This window comes from Narcine bancroftii, chromosome 10, assembly GCF_036971445.1.
Source record: "Narcine bancroftii isolate sNarBan1 chromosome 10, sNarBan1.hap1, whole genome shotgun sequence".
NCBI classification, from domain to species: domain Eukaryota; kingdom Metazoa; phylum Chordata; class Chondrichthyes; order Torpediniformes; family Narcinidae; genus Narcine; species Narcine bancroftii.
Window position 1 is genome coordinate 19,407,604 of NC_091478.1, and position 27,777 is coordinate 19,435,380.

General features: G+C 39.8%; 2 protein-coding genes across 5 annotated transcripts; one reads left to right on the top strand and one right to left on the bottom strand.

Annotated features, from left to right (window-relative positions):
* On the top strand, positions 1 to 12,611 carry bbip1 (BBSome interacting protein 1). 3 transcript variants are annotated; one of them, XM_069900075.1, is made up of 5 exons: positions 1 to 158; positions 1,717 to 1,808; positions 2,892 to 3,042; positions 5,566 to 5,650; positions 12,063 to 12,611. In XM_069900075.1, the coding sequence occupies exons 2-4, from the start codon at positions 1,763 to 1,765 to the stop codon at positions 5,609 to 5,611; spliced, it is 243 nt and encodes an 80-aa protein (XP_069756176.1). In that variant the 5' UTR covers positions 1 to 158; positions 1,717 to 1,762; the 3' UTR covers positions 5,612 to 5,650; positions 12,063 to 12,611. The 3 variants fall into 3 exon arrangements, with proteins under 3 accessions (XP_069756176.1, XP_069756175.1, XP_069756177.1); XM_069900074.1 differs by lacking the exon at positions 5,566 to 5,650 and having other exon boundaries at positions 2 to 158; XM_069900076.1 differs by lacking the exons at positions 5,566 to 5,650; positions 12,063 to 12,611 and having other exon boundaries at positions 4 to 158; positions 2,892 to 3,113.
* Positions 3,967 to 27,753, bottom strand: pdcd4b (programmed cell death 4b). 2 transcript variants are annotated; one of them, XM_069900072.1, is made up of 11 exons: positions 27,416 to 27,751; positions 18,882 to 19,178; positions 14,763 to 14,857; positions 12,827 to 12,940; positions 11,057 to 11,278; positions 7,774 to 7,871; positions 7,430 to 7,544; positions 7,027 to 7,134; positions 6,390 to 6,497; positions 5,167 to 5,306; positions 3,967 to 4,537 (listed from the first exon to the last, which is right to left on the bottom strand). In XM_069900072.1, exons 1-11 carry the CDS (start codon positions 27,456 to 27,458, stop codon positions 4,489 to 4,491), a joined length of 1,389 nt encoding a protein of 462 aa, XP_069756173.1. In that variant the 5' UTR covers positions 27,459 to 27,751; the 3' UTR covers positions 3,967 to 4,488. The 2 variants fall into 2 exon arrangements, with proteins under 2 accessions (XP_069756173.1, XP_069756174.1); XM_069900073.1 differs by lacking the exon at positions 3,967 to 4,537 and adding an exon at positions 5,975 to 6,068 and having other exon boundaries at positions 5,245 to 5,306; positions 27,416 to 27,753.
* Positions 27,754 to 27,777: the final 24 nt, after the last annotated feature.

Below are 27,777 nucleotides of genomic sequence, written 5' to 3' on the forward strand. Positions count from 1 at the left end.
CGGTGCGTCTGCCCGACACGTCATGGTGTGCGCAGTGGCGAGGAGGGCTTGCCCTTGATTGACGTTCCGGGGTTGCGTTGGATTTTCGTTGCGGCGTCGGGAAGAGTTCGCTCGCTGGAGGGGCCAGACTCTCCCTCTCTGTTCGCGGCCTGTTGGTGGTAAAACAACGCAGCAGTCCGCCGCTGGCTGCTCCGGTCCTTCCCCTCCACCAACACCCACCTCCGTCCCCTCCACCAACACCCACCTCCGTCCCCCCCTCCCTCCCTCCCCACATCCCCCAAAACCCTCCCTCCGTCCCCCCTCCCTCCCAAACCCTCCCTCCGTCCCCCCTCCCTCCCAAACCCTCCCTCCATTCCCCTCCTTCCCAATCCCTCCCTCTGTCCCCACATCCCCCAAAACCCTCCCTCCGTCCCCACCTCCCTCCCAAACTTCCAATCCCTCCCTCCCAATCCCTCCCTCCCAATTCCTCCCTCCGTCCCCACCTCCCTCCCAAGCCCTCCCCCCGTCCCCAATCCCTCTGTCCCCCCGTCCCCAATCCCTCTGTCCCCCCGTCCCCAGTCCCTCTGTCCCCCCGTCCCCAGTCCCTCTGTCCCCCCGTCCCCAATCCCTCTGTCCCCCCGTCCCCAATCCCTCTGTCCCCCCGTCCCCAATCCCTCTGTCCCCACTCCCCCCAATCCCTCCCCACCTCCCCCTCCCAAACCCTCCCCACCTCCCCCTCCCAAACCCTCCCCACCTCCCCCTCCCAAACCCTCCCCACCTCCCCCTCCCAAACCCTCCCCACCTCCCCCTCCCAAACCCTCCCCACCTCCCCCTCCCAAACCCTCCCTACCCCCCTCCCTCCCTCCATCCCCACCTCTCCCTCCGTCCCCACCTCCCCCTCCCTCCCTCCGTCCCCACCTCCCCCTCCCTCCCTCCGTCCCCACCTCCCCCTCCCTCCCTCCGTCCCCACCTCCCCCTCCCTCCCTCCGTCCCCACCTCCCCCTCCCTCCCTCCGTCCCCACCTCCCCCTCCCTCCCTCCGTCCCCACCTCCCCCTCCCTCCCTCCGTCCCCACCTCCCCCTCCCTCCCTCCGTCCCCACCTCCCCCTCCCTCCCTCCGTCCCCACCTCCCTCCCAATCCCTCCCTCTGTCCCCACCTCCCTCCCAATCCCTCCCTCCATCCCCACCCCCCAAAACCCTCCCTCCCAATCCCCACATTCCAAAACAGAGGCTAATTAGGCTGCATGGATGTTATAGATTGAATGGGCTGTCCACCGTTCTGTATCATTCAAATTGCACATAACAAAAATATCATGGCAATCACCCCATGCTCTTATCTGTTCTCCCCACATAATGCCATACTCACAATTTCTACCTTTTTGTCTCCCCATTCTGTCCCCTACATCCCCTTTCCTTCAACATCTCTCCATTATATCCTCTCACACTCCATCTCCGTGCCCTCAGCCTTTCTGTTCTCCTTTTCATTTTACTCTCAATCTCCCTACAAATGCACCCTGTTTTCCCTTGCTCACACATCTCTCCTTCCCATTCTGTCCCCTAGTCACCCCTTTCCATGTCTCCCCATTATATCGTCCCTCACACTCTCCACTTCCATTCACCCGCATTTCTTACCCTGCCAAAGGCAATTTAGACTAAGACAATGAACAGGATAGCAATGTGTTATTTTTCTTTTATAATATTGATTTCAAATCCATGTTTATATCTATTTTATTTTCAGGAAATTTAAACATTGTAGATGAAATGCGAACATTGTTTAAAAAAAAATGCCTGAAGTAAAGTCCATATTTCGAGAAGTTCTTCCTAAACAAGGTACGTCTTTGTTTTGCTTTACTGTGCAAGTTTTTTTTGATATATGAAAATCTACGTTACTTACAACTTACATCAGAAATGTTGGATAGGAACTCAGCAGGTGTTGCAGCCTTCAAAAGAAGATAAAGATATATAATCTACGTTTTGGGCCTGAGCCCTTCTTCAATGATCATAGTAAATCAGATGTTTATTTTGTTGTGCAAAATTCAAAACTGTTTTAATGGTATTTTACCCTGAACGTGAAATAGGACCACCAGTTAGAACCAATTGCTGTGAGTGTTGGGAATTACTATCTTTAAAAAATGTGTGGATCATCAAAATTATATTTTTAAATTTTTAAATGGTCAATTTGTATTTTCTCTCCCCCCCCCCCCCTTAAAATTTATGGTTAGCTTACTTCATAATGTTTCCATTTTAGGAGGTACTGGTTGTACATGGAATTAGTGGTAGTGCTGTGATGGGCTAGAGATCTGCTCGTCTTTAAGTGGCTCCATCAATTGTGCAAAGCAAGTTTCAAGTGTGGATTTTGTACTAATTATTAGGAGGATATAATCATCCAGGGAAAGAAAATGGCAAGAGATATTCTAACATACAAATTGTAGGGCAACTGTAAAGGAAGCACAGAAAATATAAATCCTGGCCTTTAATATCTAGTTCTGCCATTATCAATTATCTATAACTTAAGCTAAATTATTAGTACCCTAATATGAAATGTGTAAATGACCCAAATCCATTTGGGTTACTTTTCAGTTATCATAGTTCTCATGTCAAACAGTTTCCACCTGCAGATTTTTGCAAATTGAATAAATTCCAGTTCACATTTCACTTTTTTCAGATCAGCTTTGGCAGGTCTGCATAAGAAATAATTACCAGAGAATTGTGCGCATGCAGAAAATACCTCCAAAATGGGGTGGATTTTGAATTGAAAGTATTACTGATGACAAGTATGGTTGTAAGCATCATTTTGTGGAAAATCAATTCCATAGCTTTGATTCATAGTGACCGTTACATTGTGAATAGAAGTGACCTAGCAAGGAATATCTCCCAGCAGGATTGTTTTTAATCCTAATCTGATGATATTAGGTCAACTCTTCTTTGAGGATGTCCCCACCATGGTACTCTGCAAACCAAAACTTCTGCCACTTAAATCGGTAACCCTGGAGAAGATGGAGAAAATGCAAAGGGAAGCAGAAGCAACCATACACCAACAGGAACTGGCACGAAGAGTTCAAGAGTAAGAATGGTTTTTCAGTGTATAGCAATAGCGAAATATTTCTTAAAATCAAATAAATGACACTACTTTAAGTGATGTTTAGGAGTTTGTTATTCACATTCAATTTTAAAAACAGACCTGCTGTAACATCCTGTATTTTAATTTTGTACATGGCATAGAAGATTATAGATTGTGTATCATAATGCCATAAGCTAATCAATGATGCATGGGAAACATTGACAAGCTACAAAACAGAAAGCCAAATGTCACAGTTGAATCAGTAGTAGTGTTTGGCCTGTAATATAGGATTAATGTGACAAACAGGATGAATTTGTTATTCAGGTAACATTAGAACTGAAGAATTTAAAAAATGACTGCTTAAAATAGTATGGTAATTATAGTATTTGTATCAAAGTTGGGAGAAAAAAAGAGCTTTTTAGCTCAAAGTGGTTTCTGGATTTAATTCCTAATTGTTCAAATAGTATAGCTGGCATTCTCAGTTGAGCCAGTTATGGGTTCAGGCCTGCAGCAACATGAGATCAATAGAGGACTTGTTGCATTGAGAAAAATGCTGGTAACTGGATGAAAAGCTGTTGAGAAGATTCAAATGGCATTTGGATTTGCCAATTAATAGTCAAACAATCCTGGCATTCTTATCACAGTAGTCAAACTTCATTTATCTCAGTGATACTGTTGGGATCATTTTATGTACATTATCTTAATGTACCCACATAACCTCAGATCTCTGTTGAAGGTGAAGGGACAATTACTGTTTAAATCTATGTCTCTTGCTAGAAAAACCTCAGAACTTTTCAATTTTCAACTTATTTCCAAACACAAGAAAGCAATCGTAGCACTTTTTTTGGAAAGAAAGTGGAAGGTGAAACTGCATTTAAACTTGATTTTGATATTTAAATTCTGAAATGAAGTACACCCATTGCCATATTCCATCTTCAAAATCAATTTTTATTGCAAGTCAAAGGGACATGTGATACATTCCGCTGGAGCTTGTACAGAAGGTAGAGTCCAGCTTTTAAACTGCTTGAAGCATGTATCTTTAGCATTAGCAGCCAATAGATCTATTACACACAGAGATTTAAGTATTTAAACCAATCCTTTTGAAGTCCATACAAATCAAAAAGGTGTGGCAGTGATGTTTGTACAAGACTATGGAATGATCATATTACTTCAACACCAAGTAGCTTACCTTCAGTTACCACAAGCATGTGGCACATATTTTTTTAATTCAATTTCAATGCCACCCACATCCTGGAAAAAAGAAAATCTATACCCTACATATTAAGTGCTTTTTGGTTCTATTTTCGCAGTGAATACACTCGAAAATATTTAATGAGGTTTAACCAGTCCCCAAATTTCACATGTAATGTAAACTAAGTGGACTGAAAAGCTATAATCAAAAACAAAATTTTAAAAATGCAGAAACATGTGCTGTTCATCTGAAAACTCTCACTTGAAGCGTCCTCCATCTCCTTCACTTACAAAGCGTTTGCGGCCCCTGAAAAATTAAATAAAGTACATAACCTTAGCACAAATGGCTTTAAATTAAATTAATTTTAGTCACAGGCCCTTCTGGCCCATGAATCTGCCCCTTAAATACATCAATTAACCAATAACCCCATACATTTTGAATGCAACTAGTGTATCAAAGAGGAAACCCATATAGACACCAGGAGAATGTACAAACTCCTTACGGACAGCACCAGATTTGAACCCTGGCGTTGTAATAGCAATGCACTAACCGCTATGCTCACTGTGCCACTTGAATTAAATTTGTGGCAGAGCATGATACTGGAGCATGGGAAAAGGAAAAATGACTTGCTATTGATAAAATAGCAAAAGCATGCACTTGATACAAATGTACAGTTTTATAACAAATGGGAGAAAAGGAACCTTATGATATCTTGTCTGTAGCACAAAAGATATTGAAGTAATTACTACATGTTTAGCTGCAGAAAGTTTTTTGAAGTGTGGCAGTTTTTCTGCATGAAGTCATTTTTGCTGCAGTTCTGATTCTACTGCAACATCTTATTACCGCTAACTCGAGCAATATTTATGAAATACCATTTTGAACTGACATCTGTACAGCAATCTGGGTGATGCGTAATCCACTACAATGTTACTCACCTTGAGGGACAAAGATCTTTCAGCTCTTTCACAATGATTCCCATTTGATAGCACTGTTCCACAAACTGTTCCATTACTGTATAAGCCTGTGGCACATCCAAATGGATATCTGGAATTTCCTTGTATACTCGTTCAAAACCCTGCAATTGGAGAAATCATTAAAAAAAATTAAATAGTATTTTTTTTCCTTCCAAGCAGAGTATTTATTTAACCATGTCTTGTACTGTAAATAACATCAGAATAACATCCATTCTAAACATGGAAAATAAAAATTGAAAGTAATTAGATCATTTAGCAGCAAAGAAATATGGGCATGAAATATGGTAATTAAATATTGCTCAATTTTCTGCCCAGAACTCAATATGCTATGTTTCCTCTTCCACATCCCCTGCTACACAGTACACTCGATCCAGAACAACATGCCAATTCCATGATCAAAATATAGGGTAAAGAGTGGAGAGGATTAAAGCATCTTCTTATCCAGGTAAGTTGCCATCAAATATCAGGGACAAACAAAAACCCTGTCAGCACACAATCATTATCACTTACTAACAAATAGGTCAACTGTGACCAAGAACTTTCTGGCAAATGTTCAAATTTAAGGAATGGAAAAACTAAAAGTAACTGCAGATGCTAAAAATATGACAAAAACAAGTGCTAAAAATACTATGCAGGTCAGCCTGAGACAAACTGTTTCACATTCAACAAATGCAATCGATCTACTGAATATTTACAGGATTCTAGGCCTATATTATCATTGATAGTGAACTGTACAGCATCGAATCTGGCCACATTATTTAAATTCTACCAAAGTTTCCTCCCATTGATCCTCTTTTAGTCTCCCAGTTTTGACCTCTTCTAAAAATCAAGATGCTGGAAACACTCAGGAGATCAGGTAGCATCTGTAAAAAAAAAAAAAAAAATGGGAATATAGTTTCAAAAGGGCCTTTCTATGAGTATATTTAACCCACAACATTGGCCCTGTTCATGATTTTTTTTCCAAGGATGAGTTTTTATTAATTCTCCATTGTCTTCCCTACATCAAATATTAAGGAAAGGTTTTGCAAAGTTCTTTTTCTGACATCTCGTGCTCAGCTGATTTTGTGAAACTAAGTACAGTGGTATGTTGTGTAGGACTAGATGTTAATTTAAGTTAAACTAGAATGACAAGGCTTTCAGTGCCAAAGTACACACTCATATTGACCATTAGGTGGCACACTTACTCTGTTCATTTGGTCCACAGTGATGATAGATTCCCACAAGGATTTCAGCAGGTTTAATATCATTTTGAAGGTGGTTTCCCCAGTTGATTCCAGAACCATCACAATTGCCTAAATATTTTGAAAATCAATGATCCATCTTTAAACAAGCACAGAGCAAACTACTTAAACATTACAATACTACCATAGTCAATTCAAAGGCCTTCCAAACCAAAATGAAAGCAGCAATTGTGGGTGTCTTATTCTATGAAAAGGTTTTCCTTAATTCAGTTATACAGTCAAAATTTGACAATCCAGACTGCTCAGGGATAGGATCAGTCTGCATTTTCCAAATTCTCAGGCAGTACTTTTAAAATTGAAATTTAAGGAGGAATTTAAAAAAAGAGATGAACAGGTAAAATTTGACCATCTATTCATTACGATATACAGCATCCTTCATTTATCAAAATGAGCAGTTTTAAAAAGAAAAATGGTGCTGTGTATCTGCGACACTTATGCATGCACGCAAACAAATACCCGCTAAATTAAAACGTTTGAGAGTTTTCAAAAAGTCTGGATTCTCGGGTGGCTGGATTTCTGAGACATCCAGATATTTGGACTTCTACTGTACTCCTAAAAGACGCTAATTTTTCATTGTTACCTTGTACACTAGCTCATGGTGAAAGTGTGGCACTTCAAGTTCCCGCACGCAACGTTCAGCTTCTCCTACTTCTCCAGACACTTGGTATTCCTTCAGCAACATGTCAATCTGTCAGAGGAAATGAAAACAGGAGGAAACAGGCATTATAAAACACACTACTGGAACATTTAGAATTGGTTAATCTGTGTAATCAGTTTCCAAAAAAGGTTATAAGTACATTGCTACAAAGCTTAAATTGGCAACTAGATTTTCAATCAAGTGGGTTGCAAGTTCTGAGACGTTAACTCCATGGAAATAGCATATAAAATTTTTTGGATCCATTTATAAAAGTGGAATTTACTAAGTAATCAAATTTTAGGTCAGACTTGGATGCAAATATTTGTAAAATACACCCTCAATGTACCTCTTGGACAAGTTGTTCAACAGGTCTTTGTCCACCTCCTGTACCCCATACGTTGTCCAAACGCAGACCACCTCTCTTCATACTGAGCAGCACAGCTGCTCTACCCAAAGCAACTCTAGAAATGTGAGGGAAAAAATGGTGCTGTTAACCTCAATCAATTCTGGTTAATTATCAAAATAGATTACTTTTAAATCAGCTAAATCTCAACAAGTAAAACTTTTGTCAGTTAAACTTCAATATCTGTTGTTTAAAAACTCTATTATCTTGTTGCTATTAAAAACATGCATCTCTGTAATCCAATGATGGTCCCTGATTCACATTTTTAGGTCTCTTGTAATACCTACCTGGCATTCTCACAGTCCACCTTTCCTTTATAACTTTCAATATAACTTCTTGACAGGATTTCATCCGCCACAGCTCTTGCAATGAACTGGCCTACCAGCTGAAAGAAAAACAAAAATTCTTTTATACCTTTCATTGAACTGCAAGGAATGCAAGAGCTTTTTCTAAATAAAATCATAAATTTTGTTGATTTCACTACAATGGAGGGAAAAAGTAAACCACTAACAAAATTCCTGAAGTTCCTGCAGTGTACCCGGGCTTGAAGTCAGGACCAACATAAAAGGAACAAACTTTTGAATACTAGTTTTCTAAATGTTAAAATGAAAGAAAGTTGAGATAAAATTGGATCACAAAACTAATTTTATATCACATATCAAGTCTTTTAGTCATAACAAAAGATAATCAATTGCAGGGAATCAATTAACCTAGATACATATGGCTTGCCTGAACGGGAATTTCAATTCATTAGGGAAAATGTTAACATTAAAATCTGGGCATTTTCTGTTTATATTTTGGTACAATAAATTTCCTCTCATTTCTGACATAACAAACTAATTATGAGACTGTGATCAATGGTTCTTGACACCACAGTCAGAGGAATCCTTATCTGTATCTATTCTTCATGCTCAACAAGGATATTGTAAATTTTATGAATATCACGTCTCATTCTTCGAAACACACGAGTGCAAACACCTAGTCTGACAACCTCTCCTTAGACGACAAATTTGTTACCCAGGAATTCTTATAAATTCTCTCTCTAGAAGTATTTCTGTTGGAAGCAAAACCTTTCATAGCTGGAGTGGAGGGTGGGGGCGGGGGGGTGAAGTCACACCTCTACACAATAATCCAGGTGCTGTTTATTGTAGATAATTTCTGGGACTTTTTTTCCATTTAAATAAAAGACTCCAATTGTAATAAATGTGTTTTCATGGCAACAGAGGCAAATATCACCAAGTTTAAATACAATGATGTCTTTGAATCGTCTTGTAGACAGACAGTTGCTATGTAAAGGTTTGAGACATTGCTATGAAAGCAGAGATTTTTAAAAATTGCTTCAGAACTTTTAACCTATTAAATTAAAGCTTAGATTTTGTTTTCTTTCTTTACCTTGTTTTCCAGTTAAAGAGAGATGAAGCAAATAGGTGAAGCAGAATCACTGCAGTTTATTCTCCACCCCAATAAACAAAACAAAAACTGACTGCAAATAAATGAGCTGGTTTAGCACAATGCTTTTACAGTGCCAGTGATTAGGACTGGGTTCGGATCCTGGAAGGAATTTGTGTGTTCTCCCCGTGACTGCATAGGTTTTCTCATTGGGGCTCCAGTTTCCTCCCATCATTCGAAACAAACTGAGGGTGTAAATTGGGCAGCACAGACTTGTGGGCCAAAATGGCCTGTTACCGTGCTGCATGTCTAAATTTAAAAATTAAATTATCAAGCTTGTTCCATGCTCTTGATCGACCTGTTGAGCAGAATAGATTCTTTGATAGGAATTTGTAAAAACGGATTGTGCTGTGGTCAATCCATTACATCAAATTTAGAGAGCACAAATTTCTTCAGATGCAAAAAAAGGGGAAAAAAACTACAGCATGTGCTAGTAGATCCTTCACTACCATAAAATATAAGCAAATAGAACAAATGTGATACTGAGCCAAAGAGAAATCAACAAGTGGATAGATTATAAAGGACATTTTTACAAGAGGAGATGGGTGTGGAGAAGTTTATGAAGGAATTCCAAAGTTCAAGCACTTCATTGAACCCTTTTCTATTATGCAATTAAATGAGGATAATTTTTTTCACTGACAGTCTATCTACTTTTGTATTTCTGCCTTCCTCGAGGGAACATCAGAATGCTTTTAGTTCACTTTTAGTTTGTAGCCAAGTTTATTCAAACTGACTGCATGAAAAACCATCCTGATCAGATTTAGTTTAATTACAGGAGCATGGGGTGTGAAGCTTATCACCTCAATGAAACCAGGTATAATAAAGCAAAGGTCCAAGAAAAAGACAAGCCAAAGTTTAGAATGGAGCAAAGTCCAAATGTTAGAACCAGTAATAATTCTGCATCACGTTGTCAATGAACAAGTGGAAGAAAACAAAATCAACATTGTACCATAAAATATATTTCAAGTTCATGAATTCCAAATAACTTTAATTTAGAAATGATAGGACAACAGATTTACCATTTATTGTTCCATGTTATCTTTGTATCTCAATTTTAAAAATAAATCATGTTTGCCATTTACACAATAGTACAACAGAGTTGGGATTGTAGAGAAATTTATTGGCTTAGAGACAGAGGTAAAATAGGGTTAGGTAAATTGTTTCTCTTGTTGGAGACTAGAGCTAGGGAACATAATCTCAAGATTCAGGGTAGTAGATTTAGGAGGGTGGTGAATCTATGACATTCACTGCCCATTGAAGCAGTGGAGGTTACCTCATTAAATAAATTAAAGACAAGGTTGGATAGATTTTTACATAATAGGAAAATTAAGAGATATGAGGAAAAGGCAGGTAGGTGGAGATGAGCCTTTCATCAGATCAGCCATGATCACATTGAATGGTGGAGTAGGCTCGACAGGACTCCTATTTCTTTTGTTCTAGAGAATAGTGCAGTGGTCCTCCCTTATCCGCAAGTCTTGCTTTCTGCAGTTTCAGTTACCTGCAGTCCAAAAATATTAAATGTAAAATTCCAGAAATAAACAATTAAAAGTTTTTAGTTGTGCACCATTCTGAGTAGTGTGATGAAATCTCACGCCATTCTGCCTGGGACATGAATCAACCCTTTGTCCAGCGTATCCATGTTGAAGTCGCTACCCGTCCATTAGTCACAGTAGCCATCTCATTTATCAGATCAACATAGTATATTTAGGGTTCGGTACAATCCCAGTTTCATGCCTCTGCTGGGGGGTCTTGAAACATATCCCCTGCAGATAAGGGAGGGACCACTGTCTAGCCATCTTTGATTCCAGGTTTTGCTGAAATCCATGCCACTGGGAAAATAGGATGAGCAGCCATCATTAATGACTTTAAAAAGATTACAGCAAATATAAAACTATCTCAAATTGCTAAAATATCAGAGGTCAGGGATGATTGGTATAGGAAATTAAAAAATACAAATGGTATATTTGCGCACTTGTATTTGCAACATGAGGCAGAGGAATTTTTTCAGCGCTGAAGTTGTGAGCTTTAATTTGTGTTGTTCCACATCTTTCAAAGGAAAACATTCCATTCCCATCAGTAAATGTCAAAAATTCACAAACTCATTTAGCTTTATGCACTAACGTGTGGTGCTCCAGGAGTGTCTAAGGCTAGTTCTGGCAGCTCCTTCAGCAGCATATCGAACGATTTTTCAACATCATTTATAGTGAGCACTTTCCCACACAAATCAGACAGAAGTCTGGAGGTGAGCTCTCGGTGGCTGGCCTTCCCCTCCAAAGCCAACGATACTGCTAACACTGGTACTGTACATTTCATTTCTCCAAGATTCAAATTCTTCAGCAGTTCCTACAAAACAAAACAGTAAATTTTGATCAGAAAAGTAGCTCAAAATTGAGACAATGCAAACTTTAGATCAGAGTAAAAGTGAACAAATAAATAATTTGAAGTTGTTGGGGGTGTGTTAAGTATGTAATTCCCACAGAATTGGGAAGAGAGTCAATTTTGCAGAATATTAGCATTCTCCTGCCATCTAATACAATGAAAATAGGAAACTCTGGAAGAATCAGCCTCAAAAGTGTAAGGAAGAAAGAAAGCAATAAACTAAATTGGAGTTTGAAAAGGGTTTAAGATTTTCTTTTAATATTGCCAACAATTTTGAAACCAATACTGTAAAGAGCAGCATGCTCACCACGGATTCAGCAGACTCAAGACCACAAAATCTGTTCAAATTATCTTGTTGAGCTATTTGGAGAGTGGAATTTGTTGAAACAGGTCTCATAGGGGCGGTACGGTTGGCGTAATGTTTAGCACAGCGCCAGCAATCAGGACAGAGGTTCAAATCCAGCACTGTCTATAAGGAGTTTGTACATTCTCCCCATGTCTGTGTGGGTTTTCCCCAGGGGCTCCAGTTTCCTTCCACTGTTCGAAATGTATCAGGGGATAGGTAAATTGGGCATCACAGACTCTTGGGCCAAAATGGCCTGATATCATGTATGGTCAAATAAAGAAAGACCAAGGAATGATTGATTATGTTGAATTTGGTTTGCTTTGTCTCATTACTGTTGCTTTGGTTTTACCCCAACTCCATTATATATATATTAAACTTTTTACTTTTTCTGTTTCATATTAGATCTGCTGGAAAATCAGGAAAGGAATCTGAAGAATTTCTGCCACATCAGGATTGATTGCCATTTTAAGAAAAGTTTTTTTTTAAACTTTATTTAAGATTTTATAACATGAATAACATATAAGATTACATTTTAAAAAAATTAAGAAAGAAAAGTATTATTTGATACAAAATATAAAAATTTAATAATAATCTCTGTACAGCAATTTTAATGTGGTGACTCATGATCGCTTTCCATGTTTTATTCTTATGTTAGAAAAAAAATTCAGAAAATTGAAAATATATTAAATTCCAAATTGGTGCATAATATGCATCAGAAATGATCAAACATCATCTTCTGTAAACAACCATTAAAATGGGGAATATAAGCCACCAAATAATGATATGGATTGGGGTTAGGGTGTGTGGCAGAGTACTATATTTGATGGCATAAAAGACCCACTTTTTTTCCTAAAAAATGGCTCAAAAATACCTCTGGATCATTTGCAAAGTTGAAATTAGGGTGAGTAACACTGATGTCTGTTAACAATTTAAAATAAATATCACTGCATATTTTTCAGTTTTTGAATGCAAATGTAAACAATGGTAAATGTTTTAAATGAAGTACAATGAAAGGCTTATCAAATTAAGCAGAAAGTTATGAACCCACCCTAAAATTTTATTGCACAAATGTCTTTCTAAAAAGATCAAAGACATTAATTATTACACATAAAGAACCATAACAATTCCAAACAGTCACTTAGATTAAGCAATATTTAAGTTCATACCATAACCTCATTAGTGTCACCATGTTCAAAGTATTCTTGTACAATTGGAGTCACAGTTTTTTGAAAAACCCCTTCATCCAAAGGTAGAACCACTGTTTCATACACACAGTTTTCCTGTGAGGACAAAAAAAAAATAGGATCTTATTTTCGAGTTATATATGGTAGAAACTAGCTAAATTTGACTGCTTCACATGGAAGGGGGAGGTCATGAACTTTGATCAGAGTCTAAAGGGAGGCCATAGCCAAAAAAAGGTTGAGTATGGCTGACCTAATATGATAAATTGAATCAGAGAGGAAGGCTTTCAAAGCTTGCAGAGGGATCTGGACCAAATGGAAATTAGTGCAAAAATGGCAAATGAAATTTAATGCAGACACGTGTGAGGTGTTGCATTTTGGAAGAGCAAACCAAGAAAGAATATACACAGTAAATGGATGGTCACTGAGGAGGGTGGTAAAACAGAAGGATCTGGGAATATCCTCCCAACAATTAATGCTGACACCCTGAAAATTGAGACTTATTTCGCCATCTTAAGAGGACTGTCTCAGCAAGAGTTGACGTGGATGATGAAACACATCAGCATCTACACTGCACCAGCAAAGCATTGGTCAAGACAGATAGTGTGTTCAAAGATCAGAGATAAAACCAGGGTAAAAAAGTTGAAGGTACTGCAGTGACCCCTACTTTGCTAAGCACTTAATACATAGACTTTTGCAGTCATCTCAAAACAGTGCAAAGCTTTCACCAACACCATCTTTACAAAATGCTCTTAACTAAATGGTATGATAGACAAACCACTGTTGGTGTTTTCAAACCAGGTCAACCTCTCTAGTACAGTTGCCCAAATTTTGAATATTTTGGAGTGAGTTAGTACATCATTCACAAGCCCAGCATCAAACTCCTGAAACAGACATATTACTCAGAGAAGGAGATTGCCAAGAAATCAAGAGCCACCAATTCAAGGAGTTGTCAAGGCCTCTTTAAAAAAATCCTTACCAAACAATGAATCCCCAGTTCAAGAACATTCATGAAAGAAGCACCCCAGATGGTGTCAAAAAATCTTAAAACCCTCCACAGGCCCAACTACCCACCTATACCACCTGCGTCTACGTTTTCCCAATGTAACTATTTCTTATGCACGTGCCCTGCATTATTATGTGGGGAATAAAATCATAATTGATGCAATCATAAGGATTTTAACCTCAAAGATTTTTAGCACAATTAAAGATATAAGGAAACTGTCCTTTATTCTTGCCCACGAATCTTCATTCAACTAATATCTCCAAACATACAAAAATAATTGGAAATCCAAGTTTCAGCTCTTTGGGAGGATGTGAGGCAAATGCAATACTTTTATACAGAAATTGTGACAAAACAAAACATTTTTAAAAAATTTCTGGGAACCATAAAGCTTATGGCAAATATTTTCACTCCTGCAAGTACAGAAATAATACTACCTGGGGCACTGAGACCTTTGAAAGTGACCCACCATTGTTAACAACTGTTAATGCTTTCACACTAAGTAAGGAACTGTGTACTACATGCTTGTATGTACATTATTTATTTATTTGGAAAGGTCAAGAGAAGTGAGTTAAAGGCAATTTTAAAAAAGCAAACACATTTGCTTTTCTAACGACTCCTAAAAATGAGTTCAATAAAAGTTTACACTGCTTTTGAAGTCACACATTAACCGTTCATCAAAAATATGTCGGGCAGAATTTTGGCATTAACACACTTCAAGAAAGGAAGGTTTCTGAAAATCTACCTCAACCCAACCAAACACAATACCGTCTATTGTTGTAAAAAAGCATGATTTTTTTTGTTCACCTTTAAATAAAGATGAAAAACACAGTGAGAAATATATTTTTTTCTTGAAAAATTTCTATAATTAAAAAAGGTTTCAGAAAATTTAATATCTGGTATGCATCTCTTGCTTACCTGATCTTCATCATAATTGGGATCTCGGACATCCACTTCTTCCACATCATACACCTCACCAGGTGATCCCCAGACCCCTTTACCTCCAGCTCCACCTATGAAAGAAAGTGTTCAATTTAAAATGAGGACAAACATACAGTAATTCTTAAAATCGAATTACAAATGTGTTCAAATTCCCTAAAAAAATCATTTACAAGTTTCAAAATACAATCAAGTTTAAAAATCTCTACTTAAGAATAATTCTGTTCCAAGAAAATCCAGAGTCCCAACTGAAGTCACATTTGATATCTAACAGTTCCCTAGTATCTGCCAAATTGATCAATGTGCTTAACTCTGCACAACGCTCAATTAGAAAATGATCTTCTCATTTCAAATTGCACACATTTTTATAAAAACATATCAAGACAATGTATATTGTTGTGTGCAGTGCCAAAGTGTGCATGAAGAGATTTTTGTTGTCCAATACAATTCCTTTATACGTGTTAAAACTCCTCATTTATTGGTTATACCTGACAAATCAATTATCTTCCTGATATTTTCTCAACACCCATGGCAAGGACAGACTTTAAAAAAATAAAACAAATTCTTTGCCCAATCAATTTCTCACCATGATTAAAACTTGTTCAGCAAAAAATTCTGGAATGCATCTCTTTATTTAATTCAATTTTTTTAATTTTACCATTACAGGTTGACACCAACTTCCACTCATTCCCACAAATGAAGAAAATCAGGTTCAAATCGAAGTCCAGATATATAAACATAAACCATTTCCTTCATCACAATCCCTGCCTCATTGACAATGTCCAGTACACTATACATGAGCCACAAATGGTTCTGAATTGGTTTAAAAATAATACATTATAATTTAACAACTCTGGTGTGAAAAACAACATTCTGGGGTTAAAATTAAGATCAAGGTTTAGTCAGAGACTAAACTGTTAATAACCAATGGATAATCCAACTGAAAACATACATCATCTGAGACCATTTGTGGAGAGATAAGAGTTAATGTTTCAGGTGAAAGGTCAACTACCAGAAGCTTCAGCTGAGTTCCTCACTTCACAGCCACTGCCTGACCTGTTGAGTAGTTTCAGTATTTTGTCATTTTAGTGGTAAATTTAAATTAAAATAATTGTGACTTTCAAAAGTAGAATATCATGCCCATTGTTACTAAAAGTGAACCTCAACCTCATCTGCCATGGAGAAGAAGCAGAGCATATTCACACCTGTCAAGAATAATAATCTCTAGTTCTGGGAAATGACTATGGTAAAATTACAATATCGACTCATCTGCATAAAAAGTCCTGGTGCTTCCAAATCCACTGCACAGCACAAGATGAATCAAATTAAATGAAGTATGGTGCTTCTACAGTGGTCAATAGATATCATGTATCACTGCAAAGGTGGGTATAATTTCTGTGAATATTAATCTTTTACCCGATAGCTCTAGTACATCCAAGGCATTAAGTAGGTGATTTGATTTTTTTTTAAAAAAAGGATCATTTTTTTTAAATTCCCTGATTCTTCAAGGAAAAATATTGTAAAATTACACAATTTCCTGTTGATACCATCCAACGTTTCCAACAATAACATCAGTTCTAGTCAGACATTTTGTAGCAACCAAAGAAAAGCCATTGATCGCAACATTTAATCAGCTAGGAATTCCTCCAAGATAAACTGAAATTAGGAACTACAGTCACCCTCATAGGTCATAGCATTGAATCCTTAAAAATATGAAGGTCATTGTTTTCCTTCCATTGTTCATTATATTGACCCGTTCTCGCTTACCAGCTCAATCTTTGCCCAATTTCATTTGTTTCGTATTCCCCAGTGGTTTCATTTCAAAATCTTTTGCTCCCTAAGTAGATGACTAACAATCACAATTACCTTTTGGTTTCCAAATGCAGGGATCAACAGTACACTGCTTTGCTACATTAAAAAACAGAACTATGAAAGATACTGGGACAGTTCTACTTTATTTAATTATTTAAGGATACCCTCAGCATTTATTGCCAGAACAATTTTTTGAACGTGAAGTTGGTCATTGGTGGTGCCTTTCATAGTGAGAAGCCCAGTCTTAGGCTATAGGCTGTGGCAGGTGACATTTAATTCTTTGGGAGGACCAACAAGTCTGTGGCATGCATAATGAATAGGATCCCATAGGGAATATTGAGGCGCAAGGAACTTTTGATTTACATTTCCAATGATCTCTGAATATGGCAGGATTGATTAAAAATACATGATCAAGAACACATTCAGGATAGGTCTTCATTAGCAAAGACATACAATTTAAAATAAAAAGGCTCAGAGATCATGTTATGAACACAAAACATTGATCAGGCTATAGTCTGAATATTGTTTGATCACCACACTGACCAGGAGGAGACTAATTAGGATATTGCATAGGCTGGACTATTTCATGATTGCGGTGAGCCTCCATAGGCTGGATTTGGTTTCCCTGGAGTGAAGCCTCAGAGGGGCTCCGAGGGGTATACAGAATTATGAGTTGCAAGAGAAGGTGAATAATGATAAATATTTCCCCCATGGTGGAGATTTCCAAAACAAGTGGACAAATGAGGAGGAGACTCAGAAGAAAATCTGAGGAGGAATGCCATCCCAATCCTCACCAAGAGGCCAGTTGGAATCTGCAATCCACTGCCTAAGACAGTGGTGGGAGGGGCAGAGTCTTCCACAGCATTTAAGAGAAATATTTAGCTGAGCACTTGAATCAGAGGTATTGCAAGCTATGGTCCAAATTCTTGAAAATGGGATGGTGAGCAAAAGGATCTGGCCCTGTTTTTCATGACGATGACCTTTCTCATTCAAGTGATGCATTAGCCAAAAACTATTTTGACTGATGAATTAAAGAAGGGAATACTAATCTGAACAATGGAAAAACAGCAAACATTAGAGTTTATATGGACAGTGTATAAAATGATGTACGAGACATTTGTCTAATGTACTGACACAATCTATCCATTAAGATATTTTGCCCTCAACATTAACACAAGTTTTCAAAGCAAGAGAACATGGCACACGACAGAACAAGAACAGGTCCTTCTGCCCATGATATTTGTGTCAATCAATGGCAAATTAAACTAATTTTACTGCTGCACATGATCCATGTTCCTCCATATTCATGAGCTTGTCTAAATTCCTTTCAAACATTACTATCTCATCTGCTTCCACCGCCTCTCCCTGGAAGCATGCTCCAGGCATCTACCTCTAGGTTAAAAAACTTGCCTTCCACATCTTTAAACTTTCCCCCTCTCACCTTGAAGCCCTGCCCTCTCCTAATTGACAGTTCCATTCTTGGGGAAAAAAGACTGACTATTCCCCTATCTACACCTATCATCATTTTATCAGCTTCTATCAGGTCTTCCCTCAGCCTCCAATGCACCAGAGAAAACAATCCAAGTTTGTCCAACTTCTCTATATAGCTAAAACTCTCCAATCGAGGCAACATTCTAGTGAAACTCTTCTATACCCTCTCCAAAGCCTCCACAGCTTTCTTATACAGAAGTGTGGCAACCAGAGCTGTACACTATACTCCAAATATGGCCTTACCAATGTTCTCTACAGCTTCAACATTATGTCTTTACTTTAATACTCAACACCCTGACAGATGAAGCAAGTATACGCGTGGGAAGTACGTCCTATGTACTTGTGTGGCTTCTTGTAGAGAGGTAAGGACCTGCATTACTAAATCCCTCTGTATATCAAGAATCTCAAGGTACCCTGCTATTTACTGAATACTTCCTCTTACATTTGACCTCTCAAAATGCAAATTAAACTTCATCTGTCATTTCTACACCCACATCTCTAATAATAGTCTCTTTCAAAAAGGCTGAAGATGATGAAATTTCCAAGATCATGAGTTTTCAAATTCGTTATATAAATTATTCAGTGTTGTTTTAAAGAGTTAAAATAGTTAGAAGTCATGCAAAATTAAGGTTAAAAAAAATTCTGAAGTGCATTGAACAGAGAGCACTTTACAAGATATCATTATATCAAAAGACACCACTTCTCTTATCAGTCTGTTAAGTTCTGAAAAATTATTGTTCCTAAGAAATATGTTGCAAGACTTTACCTGGTTTTCCCACATGTTCAAGTACTTGCCTTTCTTAGGCAGTCCTCTTCCTTTCCCCATCCGTGACTTTCTGTCCAACATTTTTCCCTTCGGGCTAGTGGGAATAATATTTCGACTACTCTCCCCATTATCACTGAGAGAATCTCCTCGGCCAGAATCTCGAGACGAGTTCTTCCTCAAACGCCTCTTGGCTTTGGCTTTGAGCCGAGCTTCATGAATGGATGTCTCTTGTGATATCCAGTACCCATTGACTTCATTTGGCAGCATAAAGGCTCCAGTTTGATCGTCATCCCCAGACAATATGTTACTAGTACTGTTGTCAAGTTCTGAAAGAGAAAGTTGAGCCATTAAGTCAACAATGATGTTCAATAATTTTTAAAAGATCAATACAGAGTGTACTTGTTAGGGTGGAAATGAGCAACAGTAGCAGCTGACAATGTCACCCTGCAACATTGGTGTCAATAGTGGCAAACTTCAACATGCAAAAATAATCTACCCTACTTTTACTGGCCTGCATCTTGTGAAAACTGGATCACACTTTGCTATAACTCGTTCAAGGTTTTAGACTAGTGAAGAAACTACACAGTACCTAGAAGGTAAAAAATAATATTCAGACTGCTTATATTGCATGTTATTCTAACTAAAGAAAAACCCAATGTCTATGAATGTGGAACGATAATACTAGATCATAGCTTGGTCTTGAGGATCTTGAATCATTCATCCTTTCATTTCAAGAAAGAATATGCAGTTCTAATAGTTTGCAGTCCTTTACCATGCAGCAAGATCTCTCAAATTCAAACTTACAACTTTCCTTCAGCTCGTTTACTCGCCCTCCTTTGTACAAGCTTCTCTAAGAAACCATGTGACATTTTCCTATATCAAAGAAACTACAGGCATTGAGATGTGTACCTTTCCTCTAAAAGATGTAGCTTAGTAATGAAGTAGAGCAATCTATCATAAGCTCTGTGTCACTGCATGAAAATATAGATAACTTATTCCTTGTTTTTTTTTTAAAAATAGCCTGCATGCACAATCCTTTACTATAAAAATCCACCTTCTGATATGCAACTCTTGCACTCATCAGGACATCAAAATGCCATTACTATGCTCAGCCCTTATTATTTTTTTTGTTCTCATTCTTTTCAGAATTCAACTCGCTCGCTTCCATCATCTTATTGCATGCTTACTCAGTTTAAAAACTCAAGATACACCACTGAAAATTCTTAAAGTAAAACTTAACTGTCACTAACACAGTCCACTGAAAGAATCCAGTGGGTCAAGCGACATCAGTGGGAGAAAAGCAGCATCTTTCACTGATGTTGCTTGACCCAGAGTTCTTCCAGATATTGTTTGGCTTCAGATTCCAGCATCTGAAATTGGCTGCATGTCTCCAGTTTAACCTCTGTTACTTTCCTTGGACAACAACATTGTACTCTATTAATTTAAAGTATACCTACTCCGATCTTGATAGCATTCCAAAGTGTCTTTAAACATTTTATTTGGCTTAGTCAAGAGAGTACACAACAGCAATAGCCAATGCAAGATGGAAATATGAACACAGATAACTTGGCATAAATGTGGGTTTATCTGCTCCAGATACACTACAGTTAAACCATCAGTATAAATTTATTAAATAATGAAATTTTCAACTTTCTAAAAATTCAAAAAAATGACAGCACAGGATTCGAACCCAGGTCTGGTCCCGATTGCTGGTGCTATAAAGGTGTTGCACTAACCACGACACCAACCGTACATTCAAGAAGCATGTGAAACTTTTCTGTGAGTTTTGATGATTTTCCTGGTAGTAAACCCTATGCTATACAATATTCAATTCAATATTTTAGTTTAAAATTGTAAATGCTATGATTCCAGTATAAAGGGAATGAAGTGGCCAACACTGCTATGGCAAACTCCAAATGCATTTGGATGACAGCAGTAAAGTTTTAAATTATCTAAATTAAATTTGAACCACCATAACTAATATAAAATAAGGATGAAGGTACATCGGTCAGCAATGCTTTAATCAAAGTAATTAAATAAAATAGAAAGTCAGCGTAATCATTTTGCTTTGATAGCTTTAGGAAATGAGAGTGTAAACATTTGCTTCAGAAAGAAGCAAAAAGGTGAAAACTCAAATGTGCAAACATGACGAGAAGAAAGCTTGTTTTACTCATAAAAGGCAATGAATAAGAACATTCACATGGTCAGATATACCACAAAAAAATTACAAGTGATTTGTAGCTCCATTTTATTTCTTATTCAAAACAGTAAAGTTAATTGAATTACATATTAGGAAGATACATGCACACATAGCATAATTTTGTTTCATTTGAAAGTAAAACATTGAAATGGAACAAAATACATACATGTTTGCTCCATAAATGGTTATATGGATAAACTGCTAGATGGAGACTTGAATTTTCATGAAAATTTCATGGAGAGATTGATCCTGGAATAAAATCGAATGGCAATCAAAAAGAAACAGCCACACAGAATTAGAATGACTGTGGTAACCAAATAAAAACACTGCAGTCAACTTCTCATTTGAAAAATGACAGAAGTGAGAGTCCTTAATTGAATTCTGTTACCAACCAAGCAATGAATCACAAACTTTGAAAGTCAAGTCACATAAGCCAATTTTTGTTCATGAATGTTAGTCTTAACGATCATGAAAATTGTCTTTGGTAAAACTCCATACATGAGCTCAGCTTCAACTCCATTTCAGAATTATTATTGAATTACTGAAGGTGGGGGAGTGGGGTTAAAGAGGGAAGGATGGCAGAGAAAGGATAGGTAACTAGCCTCAGCACTCCTGTGCTTCAGAGGAAGAAATTAAACAAAAAGGGTATTATTTTTCCCCACTATGGGCTACATACTATATTAACCAATCATCTAAGTTGAAGCTGATTCGTGACAAAAGACCGAGTATAGTTAGAAGGATTCATCTGCTAACATTCATACAGGCAAATAGAGCAAAATTTACAGAGTATTTGACTACAATTAAAAGGAAGATCAATTAACATCAAAATAACACTTTTATGGGGTTCATTCAGGAGCTCAATGGCTGTAAGGAAGAAGTCGTCATTAAACCTGATGGTGCATATTTTACACCCTCCTAAGGCTTCTCCCCAGTGGGAGGAGTGAAAGTATGTCAAGCGTGTGATAGCTTTTCAGCATTGTCTTTCTGAGACAGCAGATGTAGACAGGGTCCACGGAGGAGAGGAAAGGTTGGGTTTTGCTCCGAGGTGCATTCACTGCATCCTGTAGCTTTTTCCAGTCTTGAGCAGCACAGCTCCCGTATCAGCATATGACACATCCAACATGTGCTTTCAACAGTGCACATGTAGCAATAGTTAAGGGACAATGGAGACATGCCGAACTTCCTTAATCTTGACCGCCGCTGCCACGCATTTGTCCCGGGTCAGGTTATTGGAGATATTTATTCTTCAGAACTTGAAGATCTCTACTCCTTGGAGTTCAGTGCCATTAATTTGTACAAGGATGTGGACTCTCCCCCCCTCTCCTGAAGTCAATGACTACAACCTTTATCAATGATGCACAGACAGAGGTCACTATCTTAACACCACACCATTTCCATCCTTTCACTACTGTGATGTCATCAACAAATTTGAAGATGGGAGTCCTACTGTCAGACAGAAAGGCAAGGATCCAGTTGGATTGGAGCACTGAGGCCCAGATCCTGAAGCTTGGGTATGAGTTTGCTGGGGAACATGGTATTGAAGGCAGAGCTGCAGTCCATGAACAGTAGTCTAACAACAGGTGTCCAGAGTGGAGAGGTTGGAAGATGGTGTCTGCATGGTTCTATTTGGCTGAGAGGAAAACTGGAGTGAGGGCTAGCCATGACCAGCCTATCAATGCACTTCATGATGGTGGAGGTCAAAGCCATTAGTCAATTGTCATTTATTCCTGTTATTATGGTTTTCTTATGGAAACTTGAAGCAGATGGGGACTTTTGCACATTGTTAGGAGAGATTAAAGATGTCTGTGAATATGTCCTCTGTTTGAACTGAGCAAATTTCCAGGACACATCTTGGGCCAGTCCATTCCATAAGTTCACCTGCTGGAAGGCTGCCCCGAGTTCACTAGCAATTTTCAGGAACAACTAAACTACCTGACACAGCATGCATATACAGAGATTGGGTTTAAAGCAATGGGAAAATAATGCACTCTCTTTTAGAAATTAAATCTTTCTCATGATTGCCTCAAATCAGTTTTAAACTGTTTCAGTAATATTTCTAATCACACCATAAAATTAACTACTCCTTAATAAACAAAGTTCAATAAAATATAATTCCTCAAAATGAAATTTTAAAAGTTTTTTTTCAAAAACAAAAATCACTAGATCTATTAATTGTATGTGTACTGTGGTGGTACACCACCAGCCTACTACAGGGGACAACCTCTGGACCTGCAGAAGTGTAAGGGGACAGGACCAGACCTGGCCAGCTGCCAATCAGTCAGCCTGAATGGATCAAGCCCCACCCGATCAGGTGCCCCCGCGGGGCGCGGGGGTTTCGTGTGCCCCCGCGGGGCGCGGGGGTTTCGTGTGCCCCCGCGGGGCGCGGGGGTTTCGTGTGCCCCCGCGGGGCGCGGGGGTTTCGTGTGCCCCCGCGGGGCGCGGGGGTTTCGTGTGCCCCCGCGGGGCGCGGGGGTTTCGTGTGCCCCCGCGGGGCGCGGGGGTTTCGTGTGCCCCCGCGGGGCGCGGGGGTTTCGTGTGCCCCCGCGGGGCGCGGGGGTTTCGTGTGCCCCCGCGGGGCGCGGGGGTTTCTGTGCCCCCGCGGGGCGCGGGGGTTTCTGTGCCCCCGCGGGGCGCGGGGGTTTCTGTGCCCCCGCGGGGCGCGGGGGTTTCTGTGCCCCCGCGGGGCGCGGGGGTTTCTGTGCCCACGCGGGGTGCGGGTTTCTGTGCCCACGCGGTGTGTGCGTGTTTCTGTGCCCACGCGGTGTGTGCGTGTTTCTGTGCCTACGCGGTGTGTGCGTGTTTCTGTGCCAACGCGGTGTGTGCGCTTCTGTGTCAACGCGGTGTGTGCGCTTCTGTGTCAACGCGGTGTGTGCCTCTGTGTCAACGCGGTGTGTGCCTCTGTGTCAACGCGGTGTGTGCCTCTGTGTCAACGCGGTGTGTGCCTCTGTGTCAACGCGGTGTGTGCCTCTGTGTCAACGCGGTGTGTGCCTCTTTGTCAACGCGGTGTGTGCTTCTGTGTCAACGCGGTGTGTGCTTCTGTGTCAACGCGGTGTGTGTGTGTGTGTTTCTGTGTCAACGTGGTGTGTGTGTGTGTGTGTGTGTGTGTGTGTCAACGCGGTGTGTGTGTGTTTCTGTCGAACAGCGCACCACATCCAGATCAACCACATCCAGATCAACCACAAGAGATCTGGCAAACAACTGGGATTATGGTAAAGTAGCTGCATATGTGAAAGAAAATGGTCCTGGAATATAAACATTTTTTTTTGAACTGGATGAATCATACTACTGATTTGCAGACATCTTTAATTGCTCTCTTTTAATTTAATGAACAAATAAAACAATAACAGGCTACATACAGGCAAATATGAAATAATAACTGATGATGAAATAACTGATATAATAAGTTTCCAGTTGCTTGAGATGCCCATGTAAATCGATGTGCTCAGGAAGATTTCAGGATCACAGTAGGAAAACTTTCACAAGACAAAACAAAACTTAGTATTGATAGAAGAAAAGCAAGTTTACTTCTCCCATAAGATGTCTAACATTAATCCTTATTCATTTGTGATTGAGAAATATGGTTCAACTGGAATCAACGAGCAAGGAAACAAAATTAGTAAATTGTGAAATCTCAGGCTCCAGCTGCATCTCATTTTGAGCTTGTGAGAACACTGTTCAAAGTTGCATATTTGTTAAAACTCAGTTTCACAGAGGAATTTGAGCAGTCCATATACAATCAACTGAAGTCAGAGAAATATGTCCTATTAATATTGCACAAAAAAAAAGCTTTAACAATTGCTCAGGATATTTGATTAGCCAGAGCATTAAGGGTTTATGGGAAGAAGGCTGGGGCAGAGTGGCCTCATGATAGAATGTCCGTGCAGACTCGATGGGCCGGCTGGCCAACTTCTGCTCTGATATCTTGTGATCTTGTTAACTCAAGCAAGATATGGAGCTGGAAAAATAAAGAAGGATATGACAGAACTTTGCACCCTGGAATGCTGTTTGTCCCTCCAAGTTCAACCAGCAATTTATTTTTTTAACAACTGAAGGCTTAGTCAATGAATACAATGGAGTCTGTCCACAAGAATGTGGCAAAGCACAGTGCTGACCAGAACAAGGTCACATAGAATTAAATAAATGGTAATGAACACAAGGTCTCGGGCAGGGGTTCCCCACCTTTTTGTTCCTCTGTCCCCCTTGGGCATTTTTATAGGTTCCCATGTCCCCCTAAAAATTAAGGATACAAAAACATGACATTCTGCAATCTGACTGCAGATTACAACAACCATGTATTGTACAGGAGTGGGTATTCTCTCAGACCCAATGCACCCTCTGAAAATATACCACTGGGGGTACATGAACCCCAGGTTGGGAACCCCTGGTCTAGGAGAACCAAACACAAAGATGATGGATAAATGAGATTTGTGCAGCATTCTGCTTATGCAACATGAAAGCTGAGGAACTGACAGGAAGAGCATTAGAAGTCAAATATGAAGGCACTAAAACATGCAGTTTGAGATCCAGGGTGAATGCTACTGGTGATCCAAACTTCCTTGGAGGAAAGCAACACCTACTCTGTCCATAATGCAAAGCAAGCAGACCTAAAATGTGCTGGAAGAGGAAGGAGACCAAAATTATTTGCCAGAACAAAAATCAAATAACTTTTGCTCTGCCCTACATTTTAAAAATGACATCAAGATCAACCCTGATCCAAGGGCCCCACTTTTTCATTACTAGTCATTATTACATGTTTGCTGAGAAAAAAGAACTGCATGTACACAAAGACATTGACATCCAAACCAAGAATGATATAAAGCAAGGCATGTTAACATCTATATGGAAGAAAATTAACAATCACAATTCAACTGCATCACCAATCTTTCAAAAGTTACTAAAACAGTTGCTGCGTCCTTGGAAGCAAGTCATACGAGATGTTCACTCATGCTTCATAACACCCATTTTCATAACTCATATCGATAAAGAGCATTTTAATACACAATAGATGATCCCTGTCAGTGCTACTTTACTTGGAAAGAATGTTTGGGGCTCTGAATAGAGATGAGGGAGGAAATGTGGACGCAAGTGGATCATTTTCTGTAGTCATAGTAGGCACCAATGAGGCAATTAGTATGAGTGGATGAGGGGAATCACAGAGAGTGCTGTCACCACAGAAGGCTGAGAAGGCGGGGGGGGGAAGACAAATGGGATCATGTTGTAGGTGGCAAAAATTGAGAATAGTACGTAAGATACAGAGGCTGGTGAGGTAGGGCGAAGACAAGAGGAATCCTATCCTTACAGGGTCGAGGAGCAGAGGGGGCTAGGGCAGGTGTGCGGGAAATGGAGGAGATGCAGGTAAGGGCTGAGTTAATGGTGGTAGAGGGGAAAGCCACATTTTTTTTGAAGGAGGGCATCTCAGATGATCTGGCATGGAAGATCTCCTCATGAGAGCAGGCAGATACGACAGAGGATTTGAGAGAAAGGAACAGAATCCTTAGAGGGGAGAGGGTCTGAAGAGGTAACTCTGGGAGTCAGTAGAATATGTCTGGAGAGAGTTGGTTTCCTGAGATGAAACAGAGAGAATGAGAAAGGGGAGAGTGGACCAAGTGAATTTGTGGTCAGGTTGAAAGTTAGCAGCAAAAGTGGACAAGGTTTATGGATGGGTGCCCGAGGCAGCACGAATGAAAAAGATCCCATGGCATGGAGAGGAATCATCCTCAAGCAACACCGACACCACTGATTACTCTCTGCTCAAAACATTGAAGTAATGAATTGTTAACTTCTTACACGTACAGAAAGATGCTTACAACCCTCCTACCAGTAATGAACAGTGTCTTATGATACGTAAAATACCAAGATTACCTCGGATTTTCAGTTTATTGTCAGAGTACATACATAACCCCCCTCCCCCCCCACCCTTCCTTTGCGGGGGAGGCAGTGCAAAACAAAAACCTGCAGAGGATTTTTTTTTAAGAAAAGCGTGAAGCTGAGTGGGTGATTGGGGTGAGGAAGCCACAAGCTGGTCGATTTAAGTTATTTTCACGAGTTGAAGTGAAAAGAAACCAAACCAGGCAGTGGTGGAAAGGAAGCAGGACGGCGGAGACAAGGGAACGTCAGGGTCAAGATTAAAAGGCGAGGAACTTTAGCAGACATGAGCGAAGGACGTGGAAGAGGGCAGCCTCGAACAGTGGTGACTTTTGAAGGCAGCCACCCATTCTTTTTTTTAAAATCGATGCCAACGTCTCGCTTTGAATGATCCAAAGGCGCACGTTGAACCAGGAGTCCAAAGCAACCACGCACTGTCCTGCACCATCGAGCTCGGAGGAGGACTCTGCCCACAACCCACTCTCTCTCACACAGTACCTGCTGGAGCATTGCTGGGTTTCGACCGGGCCTCTGTTGCCATGCTTGGTTACTTAGCCCCGGGATGATTCGCTGCTCCCTCTCCCCTTGCCCTCCACTCCAGCGCCTTGAACTTGAATGAAAACAACCCACCCCCACCGGGTCCTCATAGACCAAGTTCCGGGAGCAAAATCTTTCAATGGCCCGGCCTCGGGAGGGTCTTTATCAGCTGGAGGCGCCCCGATTATTTTTGGGTGTAAGAGGCTCTGATATTAATGGGCCGCTCTTACTCCCGACCCTCCCGGCCTTCAACGCCTCCCGTCGCTTCTGTTTGTTTTCGTCCCGCGACCGCGCGTCACGTGGGTAGCAACAGCATTGTCCAT

What these genes read in the sequence shown, in the direction of transcription:
- bbip1 (XM_069900074.1), top strand. Translation starts at nt 1,763, where the DNA reads ATGCCTGAAGTAAAGTCCATATTTCGAGAAGTTCTTCCTAAACAAG. An exon ending in AGAAGTTCTTCCTAAACAAG is followed by an intron (nt 1,809 to 2,891) that starts GTACGTCTTTGT and finishes TGATGATATTAG; the next exon opens with GTCAACTCTTCTTTGAGGAT. An exon ending in CTGGCACGAAGAGTTCAAGA is followed by an intron (nt 3,043 to 12,062) that starts GTAAGAATGGTT and finishes GTTTCATATTAG; the next exon opens with ATCTGCTGGAAAATCAGGAA.
- pdcd4b (XM_069900072.1), bottom strand. Translation starts at nt 27,458, where the DNA reads ATGGCAACAGAGGCCCGGTCGAAACCCAGCAATGCTCCAGCAG. An exon ending in CCAATTATGATGAAGATCAG is followed by an intron (nt 12,941 to 14,762) that starts GTAAGCAAGAGA and finishes TTGTCCTCACAG; the next exon opens with GAAAACTGTGTGTATGAAAC. An exon ending in CTGTGGACCAAATGAACAGA is followed by an intron (nt 5,307 to 6,389) that starts GTAAGTGTGCCA and finishes CTCCAATTGCAG; the next exon opens with GGTTTTGAACGAGTATACAA.